At 41.1% G+C, this 24,596-nt stretch overlaps 1 protein-coding gene across 2 annotated transcripts in view; it reads right to left on the bottom strand.

The window, feature by feature from the left end:
- Positions 1-24,596, bottom strand: part of ZNF793 (zinc finger protein 793) — an 83,109-nt gene that overhangs the window by 5,406 nt on the left and 53,107 nt on the right. Inside the window, exons 4-6 of one of the 2 annotated variants that reach the window (XM_023742252.1) lie at positions 3,158-3,203; positions 685-811; positions 69-155 (exon numbers count right to left, since the gene is read on the bottom strand). The exons of the other annotated variant lie outside the window; for it this stretch is intronic. Of the exons in view, the coding sequence (XP_023598020.1) occupies positions 69-155; positions 685-811; positions 3,158-3,172 (229 nt within the window). The 5' untranslated portion in view covers positions 3,173-3,203. The remainder of the gene's footprint in view (positions 1-68; positions 156-684; positions 812-3,157; positions 3,204-24,596) is intronic. 2 annotated transcript variants of the gene reach the window in all.

The raw sequence follows: 24,596 nt of genomic DNA, 5'->3' as shown, positions 1-24,596 counted from the left end.
TAGCATAACGAGACTTTGAATAAAATTTCAAAGGTGCCGGCCCTCTTTGCTGGATTTATCACACTCACCCCGACAGTGGCAACCCGCCTCAGAAATCCATGGTGCTTCTTCCTGCTCCAGTCTGAGTATCACATCTGGTTTGGTGCCTTCATAACCTGTCCCAGGGAAACGATCCAGGCCTTGGGCTGAGCTCCTTGGTCTTCAGTGTCTCTCAAGGGTGAGGACATGCAGTTTTAGAGGCTGTACAACCAATAGTGTACTCGGGAGGAGACCGTAACTGCACACAAACCTCGTCCAGAATTCAAAAGGAATGTGGAATTTAGGACCACTGAAACTGAAGCCAAACTCAATGAGGTGGCACAGTATAAGATTATGAATGCAGACTGTGCAGCCACACTGCTGGGGGTTCAGATCCTGGTGGATTACCCTGGGCAAGTTACTTCACCTCTCTGTGCTTCAGTTTCCAAATCTGTAAATTAGTGATACTAATAGCATCTACCTCATAAGCTCTTATGAGATTTAAATGAGTTAATAGTATTAAAATGACTAAAACTGGTACAAAGGAAGTACTAGATAAGTGTTAAAAAAAATAGATACTTCAGAAGCTCTACTGCTTGTAGCAACTGAGAAAGGAAAGGTGATCATTCAAGCGTAATGTGAATTATACAGTGAAACTGTCCTTACCCACTGAGACGAGGTTGCTATAGGTCTCCAGCATCACATCCCGGTACAGGGCCCTCTCAGCAGGATTCAGCTGGTGCCACTCCTCTTGGGTGAAGCCCACAACCACATCCTTGAATGACACAGATCTCTGCTGAAGGTGAAATGATTGACACTGAGTCGTGGAAAAATGTTGGTGTACTGACTTGTATAATGTTCATAGGTCAGAGCTTACAGTGATCATTTATCCAAGATTCCTGTTATACTCCTAACTTTGTGCTATACAGAAAAACAAAAATCATGCTGGAAACCACCCACTGTCATCCACAAACACTGACTGGAGACCCACTGTGTGTCTGTCTGGCCCAGTGCTGGCTGCTGAGGACACAGTCTTAGATGGTTCCTGACCTCAAGGAGCTCACGCCTGGAACAGGGAGAGCAACATGTAAAGCCATCAGGTTGACAGGTGTCATAACAGCTGTGATGGCAAGACACCCAGCTATCACATGCAGAAAGAAGTAAATGGTCCATTAAATTGTTCAGGGCCTGGTTTGGCTTCAGAGCTTAGGGATACGTGGAGCTGAGTCTTTTCTGCTAGAAAATGGGGGAAATAGCATTCCTTGCAAGAAGAGAAGTATAAACTAAGGCATGGAGGCAAAACCGTGATTTTAAGGGCAGCAAGTAAGTCAGAGTAACAGGGGAAGAGTGTACAGAGGCTTGTGAGTGATAAAATGATGGGCTTTAAGACAATGGGGAGTCTATCAAGGGAGATGTGTGTGTAGAAAGCACATTCTAGAAGTTATGTGGTGAGTTTCTTACATTTTCCATGAAGTGGTACAATGGTAACTCTAAGCTTACCGTGAAAAGTTAAGGATGTATATTTTATCCATACAGTAACCACTAAATAATACTGCAAAGAGGTGTTTCTAAATTAAATATATAGAATTAAAAATTTTTTCAATTAATCTACACAAAAAGGAATAGAGGAAAAAGAACAGATGGTACAAACGGAAAACAGATACTAAAATGACAGACACAAACTCAACCCTACCAATAATTACATTAGACATAATTTAATGTAAGACTAAATATCCCTAAAAGTCAGAGACTGTCAGACTGGATTAAAAAAGCAAGACCCAACTATATGCTGCATACAAGAGATACACTTCAAATACAAACTAACAGGTTGATATCAGCCACACAAAGGCCCCGTAGGGAAATGTCTTCAGCAAGAAGTGTCTTGAAATGCGAGTCTTGCCCAGGAGATGACAATATGCCTCTTACAGACAATGCAAATCATGGACTGTGTTTGCCTTTTTGCTGCGCTGCCAGGAAGACCACAGTTAGTGACTCTCTCAGGTGCTCTGCTTGGTATATCTGCATTCCAGCAAAAAATATTCTTTATATCACTGTTTGTAGTATCAAGTTTAGAAACCACCTGAATGCCTATAAATGGGGAAATAGTTAAATCGATCACATCCCATGCATATGATGGAGCATTACATACCTGATAAAAAGAAAGGTGTGCCTGTAAATACTAAAACAGAACAATCTCTAGGATATTTTAATTGGTTGGAAAAAAAGGTAGAGCAGTATGTTTAAGTGTCTTGCCACTGTATAATAGAGGCTATGATGTTCCACCCAGATCCCCCAACAAAAGTGAAGTGTTTATTATCCCAGAAGCTGGGAGAAGGCTGGCAGCTGCAGGCTTGAGACCGTCTCTGAGAATTGCTCTCAAAGGGAGCTGCCCCACTCAAGGTTATGTCCCCTCCTTGGGGCAGCCCACAACCAATGGCTGGTTGATTTTGGAATAGAAGGGCCCCCTTGCCTCCACTCAGGACACCATTGAGGACCATCCCAGGTCCAGAGCATCTTGTAAGATTAGCTAAGTCCTCTGCCCAGTCCTGCTCCCATCACTTCGTTACAGGTGTTGTTCAAGAGCCTCCCTAGTAAACCTGGATGCAAATCTCCATCTCAGAGTCAGTTTTCTTGAGAACCCAGCCTATGACAAAGTGAATTTTCCCCAAGGAAGGAAACTGGAATGCTGATTTTCACTATGTGTGCTTTTGTACCTTTTGATTTTTTTTAACCCATGCCTTTCCCACTCAAAAAAAGTAAGTAGCCAAAAATACCCCCAGAAGCCTTCTCAAAACCAAATAAGAGTTTAGCTAAACTAGTGAACAATGTCTGCCTTTAGCATTATGCTCTGTTAAGAACGGCTATATGGGATCAAAGTGACAACAGCAACTCGAAAGATTAGATAGGAACCTTAAGGGACAGTGAATTTGTTACTAGGGGAGGAACAACTCAGAAAAAGAGGGAGAATGGCTGCACAACTTGAAGAATGTTATCAATGCCACTGAGCTGTACATGTAGAAACGGTTGAACCGGTGTATGTTTGCTGTGTACATTGTCAACAAGATACATTTAAAAAAAAAATAAAAATAAAATCTTAGAAAAGCAAAAAAAAGTAAATTCCAATAAATGTCACACTCACCTGGTATTCAATCATTTTCTGCTATTCTTGGAAAAAGAGCGGCAACCTGTGAAAATAGAAATGAGGAGGGGGAGGTTGAGAGAAAGAGAGAAAAAAGAACAGAGCCTTGAAAGACAGACCAGGCTTGACTTTCAATTCACAAATCCCCTACGTGAATGTGCAAAAACTGATGTTTTAAGCCACTGTTGGCAGAAGAAAAATGGTGCCTTTAGTTATAGCTTCCGAGATTGCAACAAATTATCCACTCAGCTCATAGATACATAAAACAGATGGTCCAGGAAATGACAGCTGCTACCAAGGAAATATTAGTTTGCTAACCCAAGCCATGGTATTTCCAATTGCCTCATATGCATGTGAAAGCTGGACAATGAATAAGGAAGTCCAAAGAATTGATGCCTTTGAATTATAGTGTTGGCAAAGAATATTGAATTTACCATGGACTGCCAGAAGAACAAACAAATCTGTCTTGGAAGAAGTACAGCCAGAATGCTCCTTAGAAGCAAGGATGGCGAAACTTCATCTTACATACTTTGGGTATGGTATCAGGAGGGACCAGTCCCTGGAGAAGGACATCATGCTTGATAAAGTACAGGGTCAGCAAAAAAGAGAAAGACCCTAAACAAGATGGACTAACACAGCGGCTGCAACAGTGGGCTTGAACATAGCAACGATTGTGAGGATGGTGCAGGACTGGGCAGTGTTTCATGCTGTAGTACATAAGGTCACTATGAGTTGGAACCAATTCAATGGCACCTAACAACAACAAACAACACCAAGGGAGAACTGAACGTTATGAAAAACAAAACCAACATCCTTAAAACTTAAATAATTGGACCCAAGTATATACTACACAAGGGCTTCTATAACTTATGAAAATATGATCCGGAACACAAAACAAAGTAAAATAGTTGTATAACATTAGTTTAATGTTCAAACCATGATAACAAGTAATTACTTTAAGGCAAAACCTTGTTATTTATCCAGTAGATTATTTTTTAAGTGTTGTCATCAAAAAATAATTTTGGACAGATGAAAGCAAACAACTGTTATTTTTAAGCAAGACGTTTAAATAACTGTATGGTATAACAAATTATAAAAGAAAAAAGGATAAATCATACTTTAAGAGTGGAAATATTTTATGATGTACTTGAATGGTTTATGTTACAACTGTATTAAAATCATCAGTGGGACAACTCATGATTTTTAAAACTGCCTTTTGTGGCTTTTCTCACTGAAATGACCCAGGGTGATGTCACCCCAACTGGAAAAGCCTGCTGTCCCCCACTAGCACCCAGATTCTGATCTCTACTACTATTTTCCATTAATAAGAATTGGAGCTCCTTGGAAATTGGCTGAGTCCACATCTGGGGCAAATAACACAAGATATACTTCTGTAATCTTGGGGGTGTCAGAGAGGTGGACACTTCTTCAGTGGATGGGTCCTACCAAGGGGGCACAAAATTTTAGTCTGTAAAAACCATGAATTTATGATATTTGTGATGGTTAAGACTGTGTGTCTACTTGGCTGGGCCATGATTCTCAGTGGTTTGGCAGTCGTATAGCGTTGTGATCACTTCCCTGTTGAGATTTGATATGTGATCACTCCCATGATGGAATCTGCTGTGAGTAGCCAACCAGTAGAAAGGGAGTTTCCTTGGGCGTGTGGCCTGCATCAAATATAAGCGGACATTCTGGCAAGGCTTGGGGGATTTTTACTTGCACTGGATCCTGCAGCTGGCTCCTGTTCATCTGACCTCTGGTTCTTGGGACTTGAGCTAGCAGCTTACCTGCGTCTTGCCCATCGATCTTGGGATTCATCAATCTTCGCAGCCTGTGAGCAACAGCCCTGCTCTCTGACCTGCCAACCTTGGGTTTGCCAGCCCCTGCAGCTACGTGAATCAGGAGAAGCCTCTATCCTGACCAACGGACTTGGGACATTCCAGCCTCTACAAACTCATGAGCCATTTCCTTGATATAAATCTATACATATTTGTATGCTTTACTGGTTTTGCTTCTCTAGAGAACCCAGCCTAAGACAATATTCAAAATCACAATATTAAAAATTTTCTTGTAAAATAATTGGTACTATAATTAGAGTGTGACAACTATAACACGAGGGCTCCTTACTTCTAAAACATTCATGTATTAAACAATATGGAGCTCAGTATAAAACATTAACAAAGAACGTTTAAGGTTTTCACTCAGGAACGAGAGACTGTATAAATAGGCCTGAAAATACTGTGCCATAATCTATACCATGGAAGTGAAAATCCACAACCAGGAGCAACAGGAACTCTCATACATGGCTTGTCAGACTGTAAACGGGTTCAACCATTTGGCAAACTGGTCATATCTATTAAAGCTGAACACAGAATCTTCTATGACTCAGCAGTTCCACTGCTAGGTCTATACTAGAGAAATAAATGCATATTGTCCACATAAAGACCTGGATAAAAATGTTTATTGCAGATTTTATCACAACAGTCCCAAACTTGAAACTGCCCAGGAGAACTGGGTAAATTGTGGCACATCCATACAATAAGATACTACCAACAATAAAAAGAAATAAACTGTTGGTATCTGTGCAATAGCATGAATAAATCTCACATTTTCAAATGTAAGAAGTCAGACAGAGAACATACTGTGTAATTCCATTTCTATAAGGTTCTAGAAGAGGTAAAATTAATCTATAGTGACAAAAGACAGAATGGAGGTGGGGGGTGGGAGTGAGGCATAAAGGAGACTTCTAAGGTAGGGGGCCAGCAAACTTTTTCTGTGAAGGGCTGGAGAGTAAATACTTTAGGCTTTGCACACTATAAGATACCTGTCACAATTACTCAGTTCTACTGTTGTAGCATGAAAGCAGCCATCCACAATAATAGGTAAACAAATGGTAGGGCTGCATTCCAATAAAACTTTAATTACAAAGATTGGACAAGGGCTTCCATAACTGGCTCACAGGGCATCGTTTGCTAACCCATTTTAAAGTGATGGAATATTGCTCTGAGTGGTGCTTACATGATTGTATATATAGCTTAAAATTCATCAAGATGGGGAGGTGGTCCAAGATGGCATAATCAGATGCCTCATAGCATTCCCCTTACAACAAAGACTCCAGAAAACAAGTGAGTTGGATATAGATGACCACTTTGGAACCCTGAACATCAAAGGGAAGGCTGAAGAATCAGACCAAGTGCCAAGTGGAAGGAGAGACTGTACAAAAACAACGGACACAGAGAATTACGGATAGGTGTCCTGATAGCCGAGCCTGCCCAGCATGGCCATATTGAGACAAAACAAGCAGCGTTCCCAGCTGAAGTCCCTATCATGTGGTGCTTCCAAGCAGGAGCGACCCTGTACCCAACGTCCAGAGCCAGGCAGTGGTGCTCCCTGCCCTGCAAAAGTGCACTCACTATATTCACCACACTCTCCCCAGCTCCTGATGCCAGAGACCTATGGACCTGCGGTGCCTCTCCCAACTCCCTCATCCACCCTTCCCCTCCTGCGTGCACTCACAGGTCAGCACCCCCCCACTAACCCATCCCCTGTGCCAGGAGCCCAAGGACTGGCAGTACCTGCTCCTACATCCAGGCAACCACACTGGGGGCAGAGGACTGGTGGCAACTGCTACCCTACCCAGCTACCTGTGTGGGGGCCCATGAACTGGTGACTCCACCGCCTAGGCCCAGCCACTTGCACCAGGGGCCCGCAGACCAGCAGTGCACCATTCCCCACGTAGCACTCTAGTGGACAGGTGCATACTCTCTGAGTGTGTAGCCATGGACTGGCAGTATTCTCCCTGCCTTACCCTACACACTGCCCCCTGGCAACTGGAGGCTTATGCTCACTCCAACTACCCATGCATGGCCCATGGCCCCACCCACCCAGGGCCCTTAGTGCAAGTTCTATGCCACCCACCCGGTGACCAGTGACCCATACACCCTTGCCCTGACCACTTAGTACCCAGCAGTGCACACACATGGTACCCAACCTAGTGACCAGTGAGAACACTTCCTGCACCCACACCCAGGTGACCAGCAGACAGGCACATCACTTCACCAACAATGCCAACTGCGTCCTGACAGGCACCAGCTACAACCCTGCCAAACGATGAGCAGGAGACCCTAGTGCCCTCATCTAACCTCTGCCTACTGCAACAGCACACGTTCTACACCCAGTTTCTGCAAGCCATTTGCACTTGCACTGAAACCCCTTCATAACTCACCACCTACTGAGACACAACTTGCCCACACACAGTGGGCATACCCCATCCATTTCAGTAGCACTCCTTCACAGCAGATACAGAGAAGTTCTGCCCTTACCTCTAGAAAATGCACTAACTACTAGCACCAAACTTAATACCTTGGAGACAGCAGACAATAACAAATCATATGAAAAAGTAGGATAAGATGGCTCAAACAAATGAGCAAAATAAAGGGGCAGAAAACCTTCCTGAGGAAGAAATGGTAATGGAATTACCTGACAAGGAATTAAAAAGGCTTATATATAGGATCCTCAAAGAGATCAAGGAAAACACAAACAAAACTCTAGAAGAATTCAGGAAAACAATACAAGAACAGAATGACAAAATAAATAGACAATTGAAAACTATACAAAAACAGCAACTAGAAATTAGAAGATTAACAATAAAATATCAGAAATAGATAATTCAATGAAAGGACACAGAAGTAGAATTGAATCAATGGAAGAAACAATTAGTGAAATACAGGACAAATCTCTTGATATTAACTTAAGGAATAATCAAAAAAAAAAAAAAAAAAGGATGAAGAAAAATGAAGAAACCCTAAAAGTTATGTGGGACATTATCAAGAGGAATACTTTATGTGTGATTGGATTCCAGATCAGGAGACAAAAAAAAAAAAAAAGCATAGAGAGTTATTGAAGAATTGCTGGCAGATAACTTCCGTAATATCATGAAAGATGAGGTTTCCATCCAACAAGCTCAACAAACCCCATACAGGATAGACTCCAAAAGAAAGTTACCAAGACATATGATAATCAAACTTTTCATAACTAAAGGCAAAGAATTCTTAGAGCAGCTTGGGAAAAACGAAATATCACCTACAAAGGGGCAACAATAAAAATAAGCTATGACTTCTTGTAGAAACCATGCAAGCAAGAAGGCAACGAGATAACATATATAAAACCCTGAAAGAAAAGAATTGCCAACAAAGAATCATTTATCCAGCAAAGCTGTCTCTCAACTATGACAGCAAAACTAGGATATTCCAAGATAAACAGAAATTAATGCATAAAAACCAGACCAACCTTAAAGGAATATTAAAGGGAGTCCTTTGGACAAAGAATCAATGACATCAGACAACAGCCTGAGATTAAGAAACACAACAGCATCACCCAGTTACAACACAGATAAAGAACACTTATAAGTGAAATAAAGCTACAAAACTGAAAACAGGGAACCCAAGATATCAATTTGTAATTGACAATAACTTCAAAACACAAAGGGGGAAATAAATGGTATAGATACAGAACTTACAAATGGAGAGGAAGTCAAGGCAATATCAAGAAATAACAGACTGTTGGGAGGGTGCAAGAGAGCACACCCACCTGCAGATATAGATTTGGTTGTGGGTATTTATACATATATAATTGTAGGTTCTGCATGTATACTGATATAGACAATAGAGCACACAAGGGGCAGAGTATGAAAACTTCTTAGACATAAACAGACACATCGTGGGATGAAGTTCCTACACTCAAAGGCAAAGGACCATAGAATTGGGGAACAGCCACGTCAACGGGCACAACATAGTTCATAAAGACAATGTTCTGTATCCTACATCGGTGAGTAGTGACTGGGATCTCAAAAGCTTGCGAGTAGCCATCTAAGATACAACTACTGGTCTCTTCCCATCTGGAGCAAAGGAGAGTGAAGAAAACCAAAGACTCAAGGGAGCAATTAGTCCAAAGGACTAATGGACCGCATGAAAAGCAGCCTACACGACCCCAAGACCAGAACTAGATGGCACCTGGCTACCACTACTGACTGCTCTGACTGAGATCACAACAGAGGGTCCTGGACAAAATAGGAGACAAATGTAGAACAAAAAAATCAAATTCATAAAAAAGATCAGACATACTAGTCTGACAGAGACTGTAGGAACTTCTGAGACTATGGCCCTAAAACACCCGTCTAAGACATCCTTCTGACCTGGAACTGAAGCCATTCCCAGAGACCATCTTTCAGCCAAATGACAGACAGGCCCATAATATAATCAATAACACCTGAGAGGCATGTGCTGCTTAGAACAATCAATTACACAGGATCAAACAGGCAACATTTGCCCAAAAGCAAAGACAAGAAGGCAGGAAGGGGTAGAAAACCCAGACAAAAAGAAACAGGGAACCCAGGGCTGAAATGGGGAGAGTGCTGACACATTGTGAGGAATGCAACCAATGTCATGGAACACTTTATGTACAGTCAAATGGGAAACTAATTTGCTCTGTAAACTTTTACCTAAAGAACAATAAAAAAATTTTCAAAAAGAAAGAAAAGATACAACAGGCTGTTTTAAACTTAGGAGGATAAAGGTAAATTTCAGAGAAGACACAAAGAAAATTAATAAACCTACTCACTAAAATGAAAAAGAAGAAAATCTTAAAAGACTCAGTAAACACAAAATCAACAACAGAGAAAAAGAAAAAATCCATAAAAAAAGAACTCAGCACGGAAAATTAAGTGGAATACAGACACTGTCATCCACACACAAAAAAAGCATAACAAAATGACAGCAATAAATTCATACCTATCGATAATCACATGCATGTAAATGGTTTAAATGCACCAGTCAAGAGACAGAAAGTGACAGAATGGATTAAAAAAGTGACTCATCAATATGCTGCCTACAAGACATACACAGACACAAAGATATAAATAGGTTAAGAATCAAAGGATGGAAAAAATATACCAAGCAAACAGTAACCAAAAAAGAGTAGGAGTGGTGATATTAATCTCTGATAAAATAGACTTTAAGTCAAAATCCATCGCAAGAGACAAGGGCATTATATAATGATTAAAGGGTCAATCCACCAAGAGGACATAATCATAATATTTATGCACACAATGACAAAGCTCCAAAATACATAAAAGAATCTGTAACAGTTTTGAAAAGAGAAATAGTTCCACAATAACAGGAGGAGTCTTTAACACACCACTTTCAATGAAGGACAGAACAACTAGAAAAAAACTCAACAAAGATACAGAAGATCTAAACAACACAATTAACCAACGTGACCTCGCAGACATACAGAACACTCCATCCAACAGCAGCACAGTACATATTCTTCTCCAATGCATATGGATCACTCACCAGAATAGACTACATTTTAGTCCACAAAACAAGCCTTAATAAATCCCAAAATACCAAAATTATAGAAAGCATCTTTCCTGATTACAATGCTATAAAACTTGAAATCAAAAACAGGAAGAAAAAGGAAAAAATCAAAATATATGGAAATTGAATACCACCTTGCTTAAAAACCACTGGCTAATAGAAGAAATTTAAAATGAAATAAAAAAAATTCCTAGATTCAAACGAGAATGAAAACACAAAATACCACAACTTTTGAGATACAGCAAAAGCAGTGCTCAGAGGAGAATTTATAGTAATAAATGCACACACCAAAAAGAAGAAAGGGCCAAAATCAATAGCTTAACCCTACAACTCAAACAAATAGAAAAAGAGCAGCAAAAGAAGTCCACAGTCACCAGAAGAAAGGAAATAACAAAGAATAGAGCAGAAATAAATTAGAAACTAGAAAAACAGAATCAACAAGACTAGAAGTTGGTTCTTTGAGGGGGTCGATAAAATTGACAAACCACTGGCCAAACTGACAAAGGAAAAGAATAAGAAGATGCAAATAACCAAAATAAGAAATGAGATGAGTGACATTACAATGGAACCAAATGAGATAAAAGGCATCATAACAGAATACTATGAAAAACTGTACTCCAACAAATTTGAAAACCTAGAAGAAATGGACAAATTTCTAGAAACACACTACCTACCCAAACTAACACAAACTGAGGTAGAAAATTTGAACAGACCCATAACAAAAGAAGAAATTGAAGAGATTATAAAAAAAAAACTCCCAACAAAAAAAAGCCCTTGCCCAGGTGGCTTCACTGGAGAATTCTATCAAACATTCAGAGAAGAGTTGACATCAATTCTACTCAAACTACTCCAGAACACAGAACAGGAATACTCCACAGTTCATGCTATGAAGCCAGCATAACCCTGATACCAAAGCAAGAAAAATACACCACTAAAAAAAAATCCCTCATGAATATCGATGCAAAAAATCTCAACAAAATTCTAACCAATAGAATTCAACAGCATATCAAATTCATACCAGATATGCAAGGATGGTTCAACACTAGAAAAATCAGTCAGCGTAATTCACCACATAAATAAAATAAAGGAAAAGAACCACAAGATCATCTCAGTTGATGCAGAAAAGGCATGTGATAAAATCCAACACCCTTTCCTGATAAAAAATGCTCAACAAAATAGGAATAGAGGGGAAACTCCTCTACATAATTAAGGGCATATACACAAAACCAACAGCCAACATTTTTCTCAATGGAGAGAGGCTGAAAGCATTCTCCTTGAGAATAGGGACCAGACAAGGATGCCCCTTATCACAACTCTTATTCAATATTGTACTGGAAGTCCTAGCTAGAGAAATAAGGCAAGAAAGGAAAATAAAGGGCATCCAAATTGGTAAGGAAGAAGTTAAACTATCCCTATTCACAGATGACATGATCCTATACATAGAAAATCCCAGAGATTCCACAAGAAAATTACTGGAACTAATAGCAGGATTCATCAAAGTGGCAGGTTATAGGATCAACATACAAAAATCAGTTGGATTCCTCTACACTAACGAAGAGAACTCCAAAAAGGAAATAAGGAAAACAATACCATTTATAATAGCCCCTCAAAATATAAAATACTTAAGAATAAATCTAACTAGGGATGTAAAAGACTTACAAAAAAAACTACAAAACACCACTACAGGAAACTCAAAGAGACCTACATAAATGGAAAAACATGCCATGCTCATGGATAGGAAGACATAACATTATGAAAATGTCAGTACTACCCAAAGCAATCTATAGATACAGTGCAGTCCTGATCCAAATTCCAACAACATTCTTTAACAAAATGGAAAAACAAATCTCTAGCTTTATATGGAAAGGAAAAAGGCCAGATAAATAAAGCATTATTAAAGAACAAAGTAGGAGTACTCATACTTCACGATCTCAGAGCCTACTATACAGCCATGGTAGTCAAAACAGCCTGGCACTGGTAAAATGACAGATATGTAGACCAGTGGAACTGAATTGAGAACCCGAAGTAAATCCTTCCACCTAGGGACAGCTGATCTTCGACAGAAAGTCAAAGTCCATTAAATGGGGAAGAGACAAGCTCTTTAATAAATAGTGCTGGCAAAACTGGATATCCATTTGCAGAAAAATGAAACAGGATCCATACCTCACACCATACACAAAACTAACTCGAAACAGATCAAAGATCTAAATGTAAAACCCCAAACTATAAAGTTCATGGAAGAAAGCATACGGATAAAGCTAGGGGCCCTAATTTATGGCATAAACAGACCATCAAGCATAACTAGAACTACACAAACAGCAGAAAATAAACTAGATAACTAGGACCTCCTAAAAAGTAAATACTTATGCTCATCAAAGACTTCTGTAAAAGAGTAAAAAGAGAACCTGAAGACTGGGAAAAAAATTTTGGCAGTGAATTATCTGACTAGGGTTTAATGTCTAAAATTTATTTAAAAAACCTCAACAACTCAACAACAAAAAAAATCTAATTTAAAAATGGGCAAAAATCATGAACAGACACTTCACTAAAGAAGACATTCAGGCGGTTAACAAACACATGAAGAAATGCTCTCGATCATTAGCCATTAGAGAGATGCAAATCAAAACTACAGTGAGATACCATCTCACCCCAGCAATAATGGCACTGATCAAAAAAATAGAAAACAAACACTGACGAGTTTGTGGGGAGACTGGAACTCTTATACACTGCTGATGGGAATGTAAAATGGTACAGCCACTATGCAAAAACGGTATGGGCCTTTCTTAAAAAACATAGAAATAGAAATACCACTTGGCCCCAGCAATCCCACTTCTAAGTATATACCCTAGAGAAATAAAAGCTGTGACACAAATAGGCATATGCACACCCATGTTCATTGAAGCATTATTCACAACAGCAAAGAGATGGAAACAACCTAAGCACCCATCAATGGATGAATGGATAAACAAATTGGGGTATAGACGCACAGTGGAATACTATGCAATGATAAAGAATAATGAATCTGCAAAACATCTCACAACATGGATGAATATGGAGGACATTATGCTGAGTGAAATACGTCATTCACAAAAGGACAAATATTGTATGAGACCACTATTATGAAAAATCAAGAAAAGGTTTACACACAGGAAGAAACATTCTTTGATGGTTAACAGGAATGGGAGAGGGAGGAAGAGATCATTAACTAGATAACAGGCACGTGTTAATTTTGGTGACGGAAAAAGCAATACACAATATGGGGGAAGTTAGCACAATGCAACCAAGGCAAAGAATGGGACTGAGAGGTATGCAAGAATAAAGGGCAACTATGGTAAATACTATAGCATATACTATCCTGAAACAACAGTAATAACAAACAAGAATTTGTAAGTGGATACATAGGTACATATGTATGCTATACAGGTGTGGGAGGTCGTGCTGGAGTACACCCATGCACATAAGTGGGAATGGTTGTGGATATTTCTATATACATATTTATATGTACGGCATGTATATTCATATATTTAATAGAGCACATAGGGAGCCAGTTATGGAAACTTCTTAGACATAACTGAACACCTCATGGGACTGAGATACTGGCCTTGAAAGTTTAGGACCAATGATAGTCTCAGGGGACATCTGGGTCAATTGGCATAACAGAGTCCATAAAGATAATGTTCTACATCGTACTGCGGTGAGTAGTGTCTAAGGTCTTAAAATCTTGCTTGCGAGCGGCCATCTAAGATACAACTATTGGTCTCTTCCCATCCGGAGCAAAGGAGAGTGAAGAAAACCAAAGACTCAAAGAAGCAATTAGTCCAAAGGACTAATGGCCCACATGAACCACAGCCTCCACTAGCCTGAGACGAGAACTAGATGGTGCCCAGCTACCACTACCGGCCGCTCTGACCAAGAACACAATAGAAGGTCCCACTCAGAGTGGGAGAAAAATGTAGAACAAAATTCAAATTCACAAAAAAAGACCAGACTTACTGGTCTGATAGACTGAAGAAACCACTGAGACTATAGCCCTAAGACATCCTTCTAACATGAACTGTAGCTACTTCCAGAGATCACCTTTCAGCCAAATAATAGACAGGTCTATAAAATAAACAATAACACCCGTGAAGAATGTGCTCCTTAGAACAATCAACGATACGAGACCAAAAGGGCAGTATTTGCCCAAAAGCAACGATGAGAAGGCTGGAAAGGGCAGGGAAACCGGACGAATGGAAACGACACCAGGGTAGAAATGGGGAGAGTGCTGACACATTGCAGGGATTGCAACCAATGTCACTGAACAATTTGTGTATGAATTACTGAATGGGAAACTAATTTACTATGTAAACTTTCACTTAAAGCACAATAAAACGTTAAAAAAAAATTCACCAAGATGTTCATTTAAGATTTAAGAGGTATTCTATACCTCAGTAAAAAAGAAAAGGAAATCTATATCCAGGTTCCACCAGAACTGACTCATATCTTTCCAGGGCAGGAAAACCATCTCAACACCGTGGGGCAACAAGCATTTGTCTCCTGATTGGCATCCCTGAGCTGTGGCCCTGACAACTCAAACTTCGTCATCCCCACAGCTGATTCCCACTAGATCCAGACTTTGCCCACTGATAAACAGTCTAGGAGGACAATCTTTAAAACAGAGCAACCACGCTCATACCTCTCCTCTGCTAAAAGAGCCAAGCCCTCTCCTACCATGCAGCAGTGGAACGCCCTATAAGCCCTAGAGAAGGGACACCCCCAAGCTGGGTCTTGCTCAGCTTCTGGCCAGAGATGATGCTATTTCCTGTTACCTTGCTCTGGCAAGAGGTCTGAGACTCTGGGTGACTCCTTTAGAAGGGGATTCTTGTCCCAAGTTCCCTTCTCTTGGACTAGTGGGTCTTTTATCTGGCCTGCCAGATCCTCTGAGTCCCATCTCTCACCAGTAACTCACCTTCTGCTACAGCCCCTGGTAGGGCCTTCTGTGGAGATGACCAAGGTCGAGTGGCCCTGAGGGCTAGCGGGGGCTGGAGAGCCCTGCCGTTCAGTGAGGTGGTGAGATCCAAAGGTCTGCAGGGCACCCAGGGAACCTGAAGACAAGCAGGCCTCTTGGTGAGAGTCATCATAACACTCCCAGGTCCTCAGGCGAAGGAGCCTGAGAGGACTGTGTAGGAGAGAGCTGAGTGATAGCTCTACTCTGGGTTTGGAGTACGGGAATACAGGAACTTCTGGAAAGACTGAACCTGAGAGTTACTCAGACATGAGTCTGAAGCCAAGCAATTCCTCTGACTGACTGAGGGAATCTGGAACAGACATTTTATTTCTCAGGGCCTCAGTTTCCTCATCTGTGAAAACAGGGAGAGGCCATGAACAGAAATTCAGGAGCCAGACAGCCTGGGTTCAAATCCAGGCTCTGCCACTTACTGATACGTGACCTGGGATGAGTTACTTAGCCTCTCTGTACCTCCGTTTCCCCATCTGTACCCCCTCCCAGGTCTATTGTGAGGATTAAATGAATATATGGAAAGCCCTGAGGACAGTGCCTATCACATAGCAATGTCTGCCATTATCACCATTATCCTAGCTGAAATTTAAGAGTGCCTACTGAGTATTGCACTAGATAACTCCCAAGGATTGCCTCACCACAATGCTGAGGTCAGTGTTTTTAAGTCTACCTTTTTTACCAATAAGAACAAGAAGCAGAGGTAGATTAGGGAATAGGTCTAATTTCACAGCTGAGAAAGTCCCAACTGTGAGACATTCCTGGGGAGGTACCAAGGGGACTTCCTTGGACCCCAGGAGGGACCCCAGGGAAAATTTCTTGCTCCCTCCTAGGGATGTGTCTTCCATCTCCCTAGTGGTGACTGAATACAGCCTGGTTTTGCTGCTCCCAACAGAAGTACGTGTGTATGTAGACCTAAAGCTATGAGAAATGGCTCAAGATGATCAATTTATCCTTGAAAACAAACATGAGGGACTTAAATAAAAAGGCTGCTTCTCGCCCTCTCCAGTGTTACAGCTCTCCCTCTCTGTCTTCCGTGTTACAACTCCTACTCTCTCTGTGTCTCCCTTTAACCTAGAGGGACGGCAAAACTGACCAATCCCCTCATTAGGGTTCCATATACCTCATTCGCATAGTCTCACCCAGCCGTTTGGTGGGAGTTATGACTATGGCTAGAAGGGCTATAATTCACTACACCGCAGAAGAAACAGCGGCAGCAGAACCAGGAGACTGGTAGGAGGCAGGGCGGTCAGCTTTCCGGCCCACAGAGCGAGAAAGCAGAGCGCCTTCGGGCAGGAGGCTTGCTGGCAGAGTAGGGTGCCTGTAAAAAACAGCGAGGAGGCAGGGTCTGACCTCCTCTAACTTCATAAGGGGGACGGAGAATCAAAATCAACAGCCCAAGGCTGATTCCTATAAGGCGGAGGTCAGATATACCTCCTCTCTCCGCCATCTTTACCAATTCTGACACCAACTGTCCCTCCCACGACACTCTCTACTTCTCTGCTGGGTTCAATAATTTCTTGCAATGGCCACACAAAACTCAGAGACCATACTCAGGATTATGGAGTTTATTAGGGAAGTAACAGGTTACAATACAGGCTCCGGAACATTCAAGGATTCAGTTCCTTCATCAGGACAGCCTTTTCCCAGCGAAGCTTGCAGGCACGCCTCTTCTCTGGCCCTCAGCCTCTGCCCAAAGGCATTCAGCTTTCTCTCTCTCAGAGCTGGGAAGCCCACCGCACCATCTCTTGCTGCCAGGTCTTTCCTGCCACTGCTTCTCACTGTCTTCAGGGTTACAGCTCACTGTCTCCTGGGTCTAGGAGCATCTTAGTGCAGGAATACTGGGTCCATGGGACGTGCTAGCTCCTGGTTGTTCTTCCTTGGTGTGGTGGGATTCTCTTTCCCACCTCTGGGGTAGCTCATTTCAAACCCAGTGGGATGGCAAAACTGACCAATCCCTTTGGTGGGCCACAATTACCCTATCACCTCTATTTCACCGACCCTTTAATTTACCAAGCATGATGTCCTTTTCCAGGGACTGGTCCCTCCTGATAACATGTTCAAAATATGTGACACGTAGTCTTGCCATCCTTGCTTCTAAGAAGCATTCTGACTGTACTTATTCCAAGACAGATTTGTTCATTCTTCTGGCAGTCCATGGTATATTCAATATTCTTTGCCAACACCATAATTCAAAGGCATCAATTCTTCTTTAGCCTTCCTTATTCGTTGTCCAGCTTTCACATGCATATGAGGTGACTGAAAACATCATGGCTTGGGTCAGGTGCACCTTAGTCCTCAAAGTGACATCTTTGCTTTTTAATACTTTAAAGAGATCTCTTGCAGCAGACTTCCCCAATGCAATGCGTCATCTGGTTTCTTGACTGCTGCTTCCATGGGTGTTGATTGTGGATCCAAGCAAAATGAAATCCTTGACAACTTATTGATGAAGATCACAGACCACAGCCTTCAGTATGGACTACACCTCAACATAAAAGAAAACAAAAATCCTCACAACTGGACCAATAAGTAACATTATGATAAACGGAGAAAAGACTGAAGTCACCCCTATTAGAATGACAATAATAAAAAAAATGTAAAACAATAGGTGTTGTCAAGGCTGTGGAAAAACAGGAACCTCCTCCACTGCTGGTGAAAATGTAAAGTGGTACAGCCACGGTGGAAAACAGTCTGGAGGGTCAAAAGGATGAACACAGAACTACCATAGTTATGTATGCTTTTGTGATGTTCTCAAATATTGAATTTCATCAATATCCATGTATCAGTCAGTATTATGTAAGCTTCTATAATGCTTTTTACCCTGTTATAATGTTTTTAATAATGCTTTTAAACACCTATGTATAAGTCACTTATAATGTGAAGTTGGAATGGAGAATTTCTGAACTCAGAAATAGAAACATGTATACTTATGTAATGCTCTTTAACCATTAACTAAAAATTGTTAAAAAGTTGTTCTAGCCTTGGAATAGATAATAAAAGTACAGAAAGTGTGTTGTTAACAACTTCCCTAAATTGGGCTTTGCGCTGGCACTCTCTGATAACATAACATTAATCAAATCTCTGTAAATTGGCCTTGAAACATAAACATGTCACTAAACAATTCCCATAATTTTTAATTAATCAATTTGACCTTGAAACATAAATATGTCATACAATAATTCCTTTAAATAGGAATAAAACATACCAATTATGGTTAAACATGACAGCACCTAACCCTTATCTTATGAAGTCAAAGTGACAAAATTGTATATAACCTTCAATTTCTGCTCAATTGCAGAGAATAAGACAGTGGCAAAAGGTCTCTGTGACTTCTGCTCCCTCTGAATACTGAAAGCCTGTTGAGATACTGCCCGCCACAATCGACCTTGGACCCTAGCTATGAAGGACTTCCTCTGAATTCAAGGGATACTCAACTCTTCTTCCCCAAGACCACTTGTTAAAGGTAAAGCCTGAAGTCTTAAAGATTTGGACTCTAATTATTAAACTAACATTGTAATTTAATTCTGATTCTCCAGTGCTAACATAAAGAAAAAAAAAAAACCTCTTCACAACTGGACCAATGAGCAACATCATGATAAATGGAGAAAAGACTGAACTTGTCCAGGATTTCATTTTACTTGGATCCACAATCAACGCCCATGGAAGCAGCAGTCAAGAAATGAAACCACATATTACGTTGGGCAAATCTGCTGCAAAAGACCTCTTTAAAGTATTAAAAAGCAAAGATGTCACTTTAAGGACTAAGGTGCACCTGACCCAAGCCCATTTTCAATTGCCTCATATGCATGTGAAAGTGGAACAATGAATAAGGAAGACTGAAGAAAAATTGATGCCTTTGAATTATGGTGTTGACAAAAAATACTGAATATACCATGAGCTGCCAGAAGAACAAACAAATCTGTCTTGGAGGAAGTACAGCCAGAATGCTCCTTAGAAGCAAGGATGGCGAGACTTGGTCTGAAGTACTTTGGACATGTTATCAGGAGGGACCAGTCCCTGGAGAAGGACATCATGCTTGGTAAAGTAGACGGTCAGCAAAAAAGAGGAAGAGATGGACTGACACAGTGGCTTCAACAATGGGCTCAAGCATAACAACAACTCTGAGGATGGCACAGGACCAAGCAGTGTTTCGTTCTGCTGTACATAGGGTCACTATGTGTTGAAACTGTTATAAAGAACATTACTGAAATAATCAGAGAAATCTGAAAATGTCTGTGGATTGGATAATACTGCTTCAATGTTAAGTTTCCTGTTTAATTACACAGTTGTGAAAATGGCGTGGGGGCGGTGTCTGACCTCCTCTAACTTCACAAGGGGAAAGCAGAATCAAGATCAACAGCCCAAGGCTGATTCCTATGAGGCAGAGGTCACACATGCCTCCTCTCTCTGCCATTTTTACCAATTCTGACACCAACTATCCCTCCCACAGAGCTCTCTACTTATCTGCTGGGTTCGATAATTCATTGCAATTGCCACACAGAACTCACAGACAATACTCACTATTAAGGGATTTAATAGGGAAGTAACAGGTTACAATTCAGGTTCAGGAATGCTCAGGATACAGTTCTTCCATTAAGACAGCCTCTTCCCAGCCCTGCTTGCAGGCATGCCTCTCTGGCCCTTAGCCTCTCTACCCTGCTCAGGCAAGTGTTACAAAGCTCTTTTAGCTCTGCCAGTAAGTGCCCAGAGGCATGCTACTCTGCCAGCAAGCCTCCTGCCCAAAGGCACTCAGCTTTCTCCCTCTGTGGGCCGGGAAGCCCACCACACCATCTCCTGCTGTCACTTCTCTGCCACTGCTTCTGGAGCTCTCTCTCTGTCTACTGGTTCCAGGAGCTTCTCAGCACAGGGACCCTGAGTCCAAAGGACATGCTATCTGGTCCTGGCTGTTCTTCCTTGGTGATGGTGGGATCCTCTCTGTCCCACCTCTGAGATGGCTCACCTCAAGTCCAGTGGGAGAGCAAAACTCACCAATCCCTTTGGTGTGCCACAATTACCCTATTTGTACAGTCCCACCCAATCATTGGGTGGGAGTTAGAAGACCATGGTGAGAAAAGCCACACAAAAACGATCCATCGCACTACAAGTGTGGTCATCTATGAAAATGTCCTTGTACTTAGAAAATACACATTAGAGGTCATCATGTTCACAACTTACTCTTAAATGGTTGAGAAAAAAATTAATATGTACATATAAGGAGAAGATGAAATGATTTGATACACCATTATGGATTGAATTGTGTTCCCCAAAGATGTGTGTCTACTTGTCTAGGCCACGATTTCCAGTATTGTGTGATTGTCCACCATTTTGTGATCTGATGTGATTATCCTATGTGTTGTAAATCCTACCCTCTATGACATTAATGAGGCAGGATTAAAGGCAGTTATGTTAATGAGTCAGGACACAATCTACATAATTAGGTTGTATCTTGAGTTGTATTTTGAGATATAAAAGAGAGAATCATGAAGATAGGAGAGGGACCTCATACCACCAAGAAAGAAGCGCCGGGAGCGGAGCGTGTCCTTTGGACCTAGCGTCCCTGCACTGAGAAGCTCCTAGACCAGGGGACGATTGATGACAAGGACTTTCCCCCAGAGCTGACAGAAAGAGAAAGCCTTCTCCTAGAGCTGGCACCCTGAATTTGGACTTCTAACTCCCTAGACTATGAGAGAACATGTTTCTATTTGTTAAAGCCATCCACTTGTGGTATTTCTGTTATAGCAGCACTAGCTAACCTAAGACACACACATAGCAAAATGTTAACAATTTAAGAATCTAGGTGAAAAGTGTAACAGGAATTCTTGTACTGTTCTTACAAAGTTTCTAAGTCTGGAGTTATTTAAAAACAAAAACAAAACAAAAAACCCTTATGTTTGTGGAAAGATGAGCAAGATGAGAAGGGCTGTGTGTTCAGCAAGGAGGTTCTTGGTGGTGTTAAAAAGAAAATTAACAGACATCTTACTCTGATTTTAAGATTTTCCTTATCCACAAAACCAAATATTAACCATAAAAAGCTTCATCCGAATTGCTAACGCCTGCCAGAAACTGCTCTACAGCAATGTAAATGTATTTTCCTACAAGAAAAGCAGAGTCAACAGAACCATTACCTTCTGATTTAATGAAAAAGACTCTAGGCTCTCCTAATTAAATCTCAAAAAGTCTCATGGCTACAGGTGGGTGGAGGGTTAAATTATCAGCAGCCAGGCCAGAAGTAACCTGCTATCAGTTGATTTCAGTAAAGGGGGAAGGTAGAGTTCAATCAATCATGTTAAGATTAGCCAATGGTTGATATTCTATTCTTCTCCCTCCTCTTCTCTTTACGAGCTGGTCTCGCTATATGCATACAGAATAACGGCTCAGAATAAACCTTACGTTTCAATTTCTTTGCATTTGGATTATTTTTAACAATGGCTTTGCCAGTTATGCCAAGTTGTATGCGAAAGGCAAAGACCTGGAGTGAATCTATCAACATCTTCCAGAATCCCTGAGAAAGACTCCTCCCAGAATACTCTGCATTTGTTGGGCCATACCCTAGGACAAGTTATTATTTATCTTGAGAAGACGTATGTAATGACTGTGTCTGTTTGGCTATGTAAAGGGGTGAGCTTCCTTGCTTTCTGTCTTTGAAAGCTCATTAGCAGATTGTGATGTGCACTGCAGTCTGGTTTAATGCTTATTCAATAATAAAACTGTTTTCTTTCTTTTCTACATTTGTCGAGAGGATTTCCTAGGTTGGCAGAGACTTTATGTCCATTATTTTTCCCCCAACACATCTGGCATAACCACAGCCAGCCCATCCTGTTCCCTTCCTAGGTGAGCAGCACCTTAATTTCTGTTTCAAGCTCTCAACGCTCTACTTAGCACAGACTCACACTACAAAGCGTAAACTTAAGCCAGTACGTTAAAGAATGATAAAAACCCATTTAAAAAAAAAAAAAATGAAATGACAGGATGTTTGAGATTTGATTCAAAGCACTCTTGGTTGGAAGAGCTTGTGTGTCGGGGGTAGAGATGAAAAAACAGTAAATTTGTGGTGCTCACTGCTGATCTGGGTAGTAAGCATATCACTAATCTCTCAACTTTCATGTGTGTCTGACATCCTTAGTAAGCTAAAAAAACTAAATAAATAAAGCCTGAAGCTGCCTGGTGCTGAGGCCCAGAATCTTGACTTTTACTGCAGAAATCTCGTATCAGCTTCAATACCTAAGGCTTCAGAGGAGCGTTTACAGTTTACATTGTCCAGGAAATAAACCAAACCTGTTGCTGTCAAGTGGACTCCGACTCATAGCGACCCTATAGGATGGAGCAGAACCGCCTAAGGTTTCCAAGGAGCAGCTGGTGGATTCGAACTGCCGACCTTTATGGTTCGCAGCTGTAGCTCTTAACCACTGACAATGGAGCCAAATTCCGAATGATTTGGTCTTTGAGTTCTTGGCACCCTGGTTATTCACCCCACCCAGATCCGGTTCCAAGGCTAATAAAAGTGGAAGCCACAGCCCTGGGGGCTGACTGCCACCCCCTCTGACTAACGGGGCAGCCCAAAGGCAACAAACTCCATCACCAGGGCCCTGAGGCTGAGTTCACCCCCAACCGCTTCATCGAGCATGGTTTGGGCTTCCAAAGCAAGTAACAACAACAACAGAACAAAAACCTGGCAGTCTCAGATGGCCAAATCAGACTTCTGTCCTGGTGTTTGCCTGGCTTTAGAATTTCAGACAAAATTTACTCGTGGTATGATTGCTTTGGCTTCACATTATTTAACTCCATTTAATGAAAGTTCAAAAATAGGCAAAACTGATCTATTGCATTATACCCAGGTACCTGGGTATTGACTGGGTGCTAAAAATTATATATATCTTGGTCTAGATGGTAGTTAGTTACACGGTTCTCTGTATCTGTAATCTATAATTCATTGAACTGTACCCTTAAGATATACACACTTGACTAAGTGTGTTACACCTCAATATTTTTAAAGAATATTTAACGGTCTAGGAAAAATGTTTGTTGTATAAATGAAATAATCTGGATTCAAACTTAAGCATTTTTCAAACGGAGCTACATCCTGCAAACCCCTCTAACCCCACACCCAGGTGTGAACGTTCCATTTAATTCCAGTTGAAAACCAGGCAAACGAATCTGTACATTAGAAGCAGGAGAATGGTTCCCCTCGAATCTGTACATTAGAAGCAGGAGAATGGTTCCCCTCGGCAAGGCAGTGACTGGCAGGGGAAGTCATAGGGACCTTAATGGTACTACAGCGTTCTGATTTTTCATTTGAGCGCATTGTCCAGGGCATTCCTTTTGTGACAATTCACTGTGCTGTATATTTATGTACAGTTCTATGTATCTTATATCTCAGTAAAATGCTAAAATTATCTCATCCCAAGCCTAGCACTGAGCAGTGTAAACCTACTGCCATGGAATCGATTCTGACACATAGAGACCCTACAGGACAGAGTAGAACTGCCCCATAGGGTTTCTAAGGAGTGGCTGGTGGATTCGAACTGCCGACCTTTTGGTTAGCAGCCAAGCTCTTAACCACTGCACCACCAAGACCACCATTATCAGATTTTAGGGATGGACGACCAGTGTTGCATGCAAGCATAATTTAAGAGCAACCAGTAACATCAATAGCATCTCACTCACCCATCCCTTTTTTCTATGTGAAAGAACTGCGAGTTACCAAAATCACAGAGACACTAATTTCTAGGTTTTATTTACCTTCTACAGGGCTCCACTTCAGTTGTGTTAAGATTGAAAGTCTTTTTGAAGTTGTACAAGCTCAAGACATTTTCATTGAGGTCATCTAACTCAATACAACCTTTGTAAGGAGGGAATTTTAGTCTTCTGGGAAGCTAAAAACAGCAACACCAACAGAAAAACCAAAGGGCAAGAATTAAGTTGACAAAGAAATAGTATAAATCTATTACTTTTAACAGTCAATATAGCATAGGGCATAAGAATGTGGACCCTGGCGCCAGATCCCCTAGCTGTTATGACCTTGGGCAAGTTATTAAACCTCTCTGTCTCAGTTTCCTCATCTGTAAAA

The sequence above is a fragment of the Trichechus manatus genome, unplaced genomic scaffold (genome assembly GCF_000243295.1).
Source record: "Trichechus manatus latirostris isolate Lorelei unplaced genomic scaffold, TriManLat1.0 scaffold00207, whole genome shotgun sequence".
Lineage (NCBI taxonomy): Eukaryota > Metazoa > Chordata > Mammalia > Sirenia > Trichechidae > Trichechus > Trichechus manatus.
This window is presented reverse-complemented; position numbering and strand designations above follow the sequence as displayed.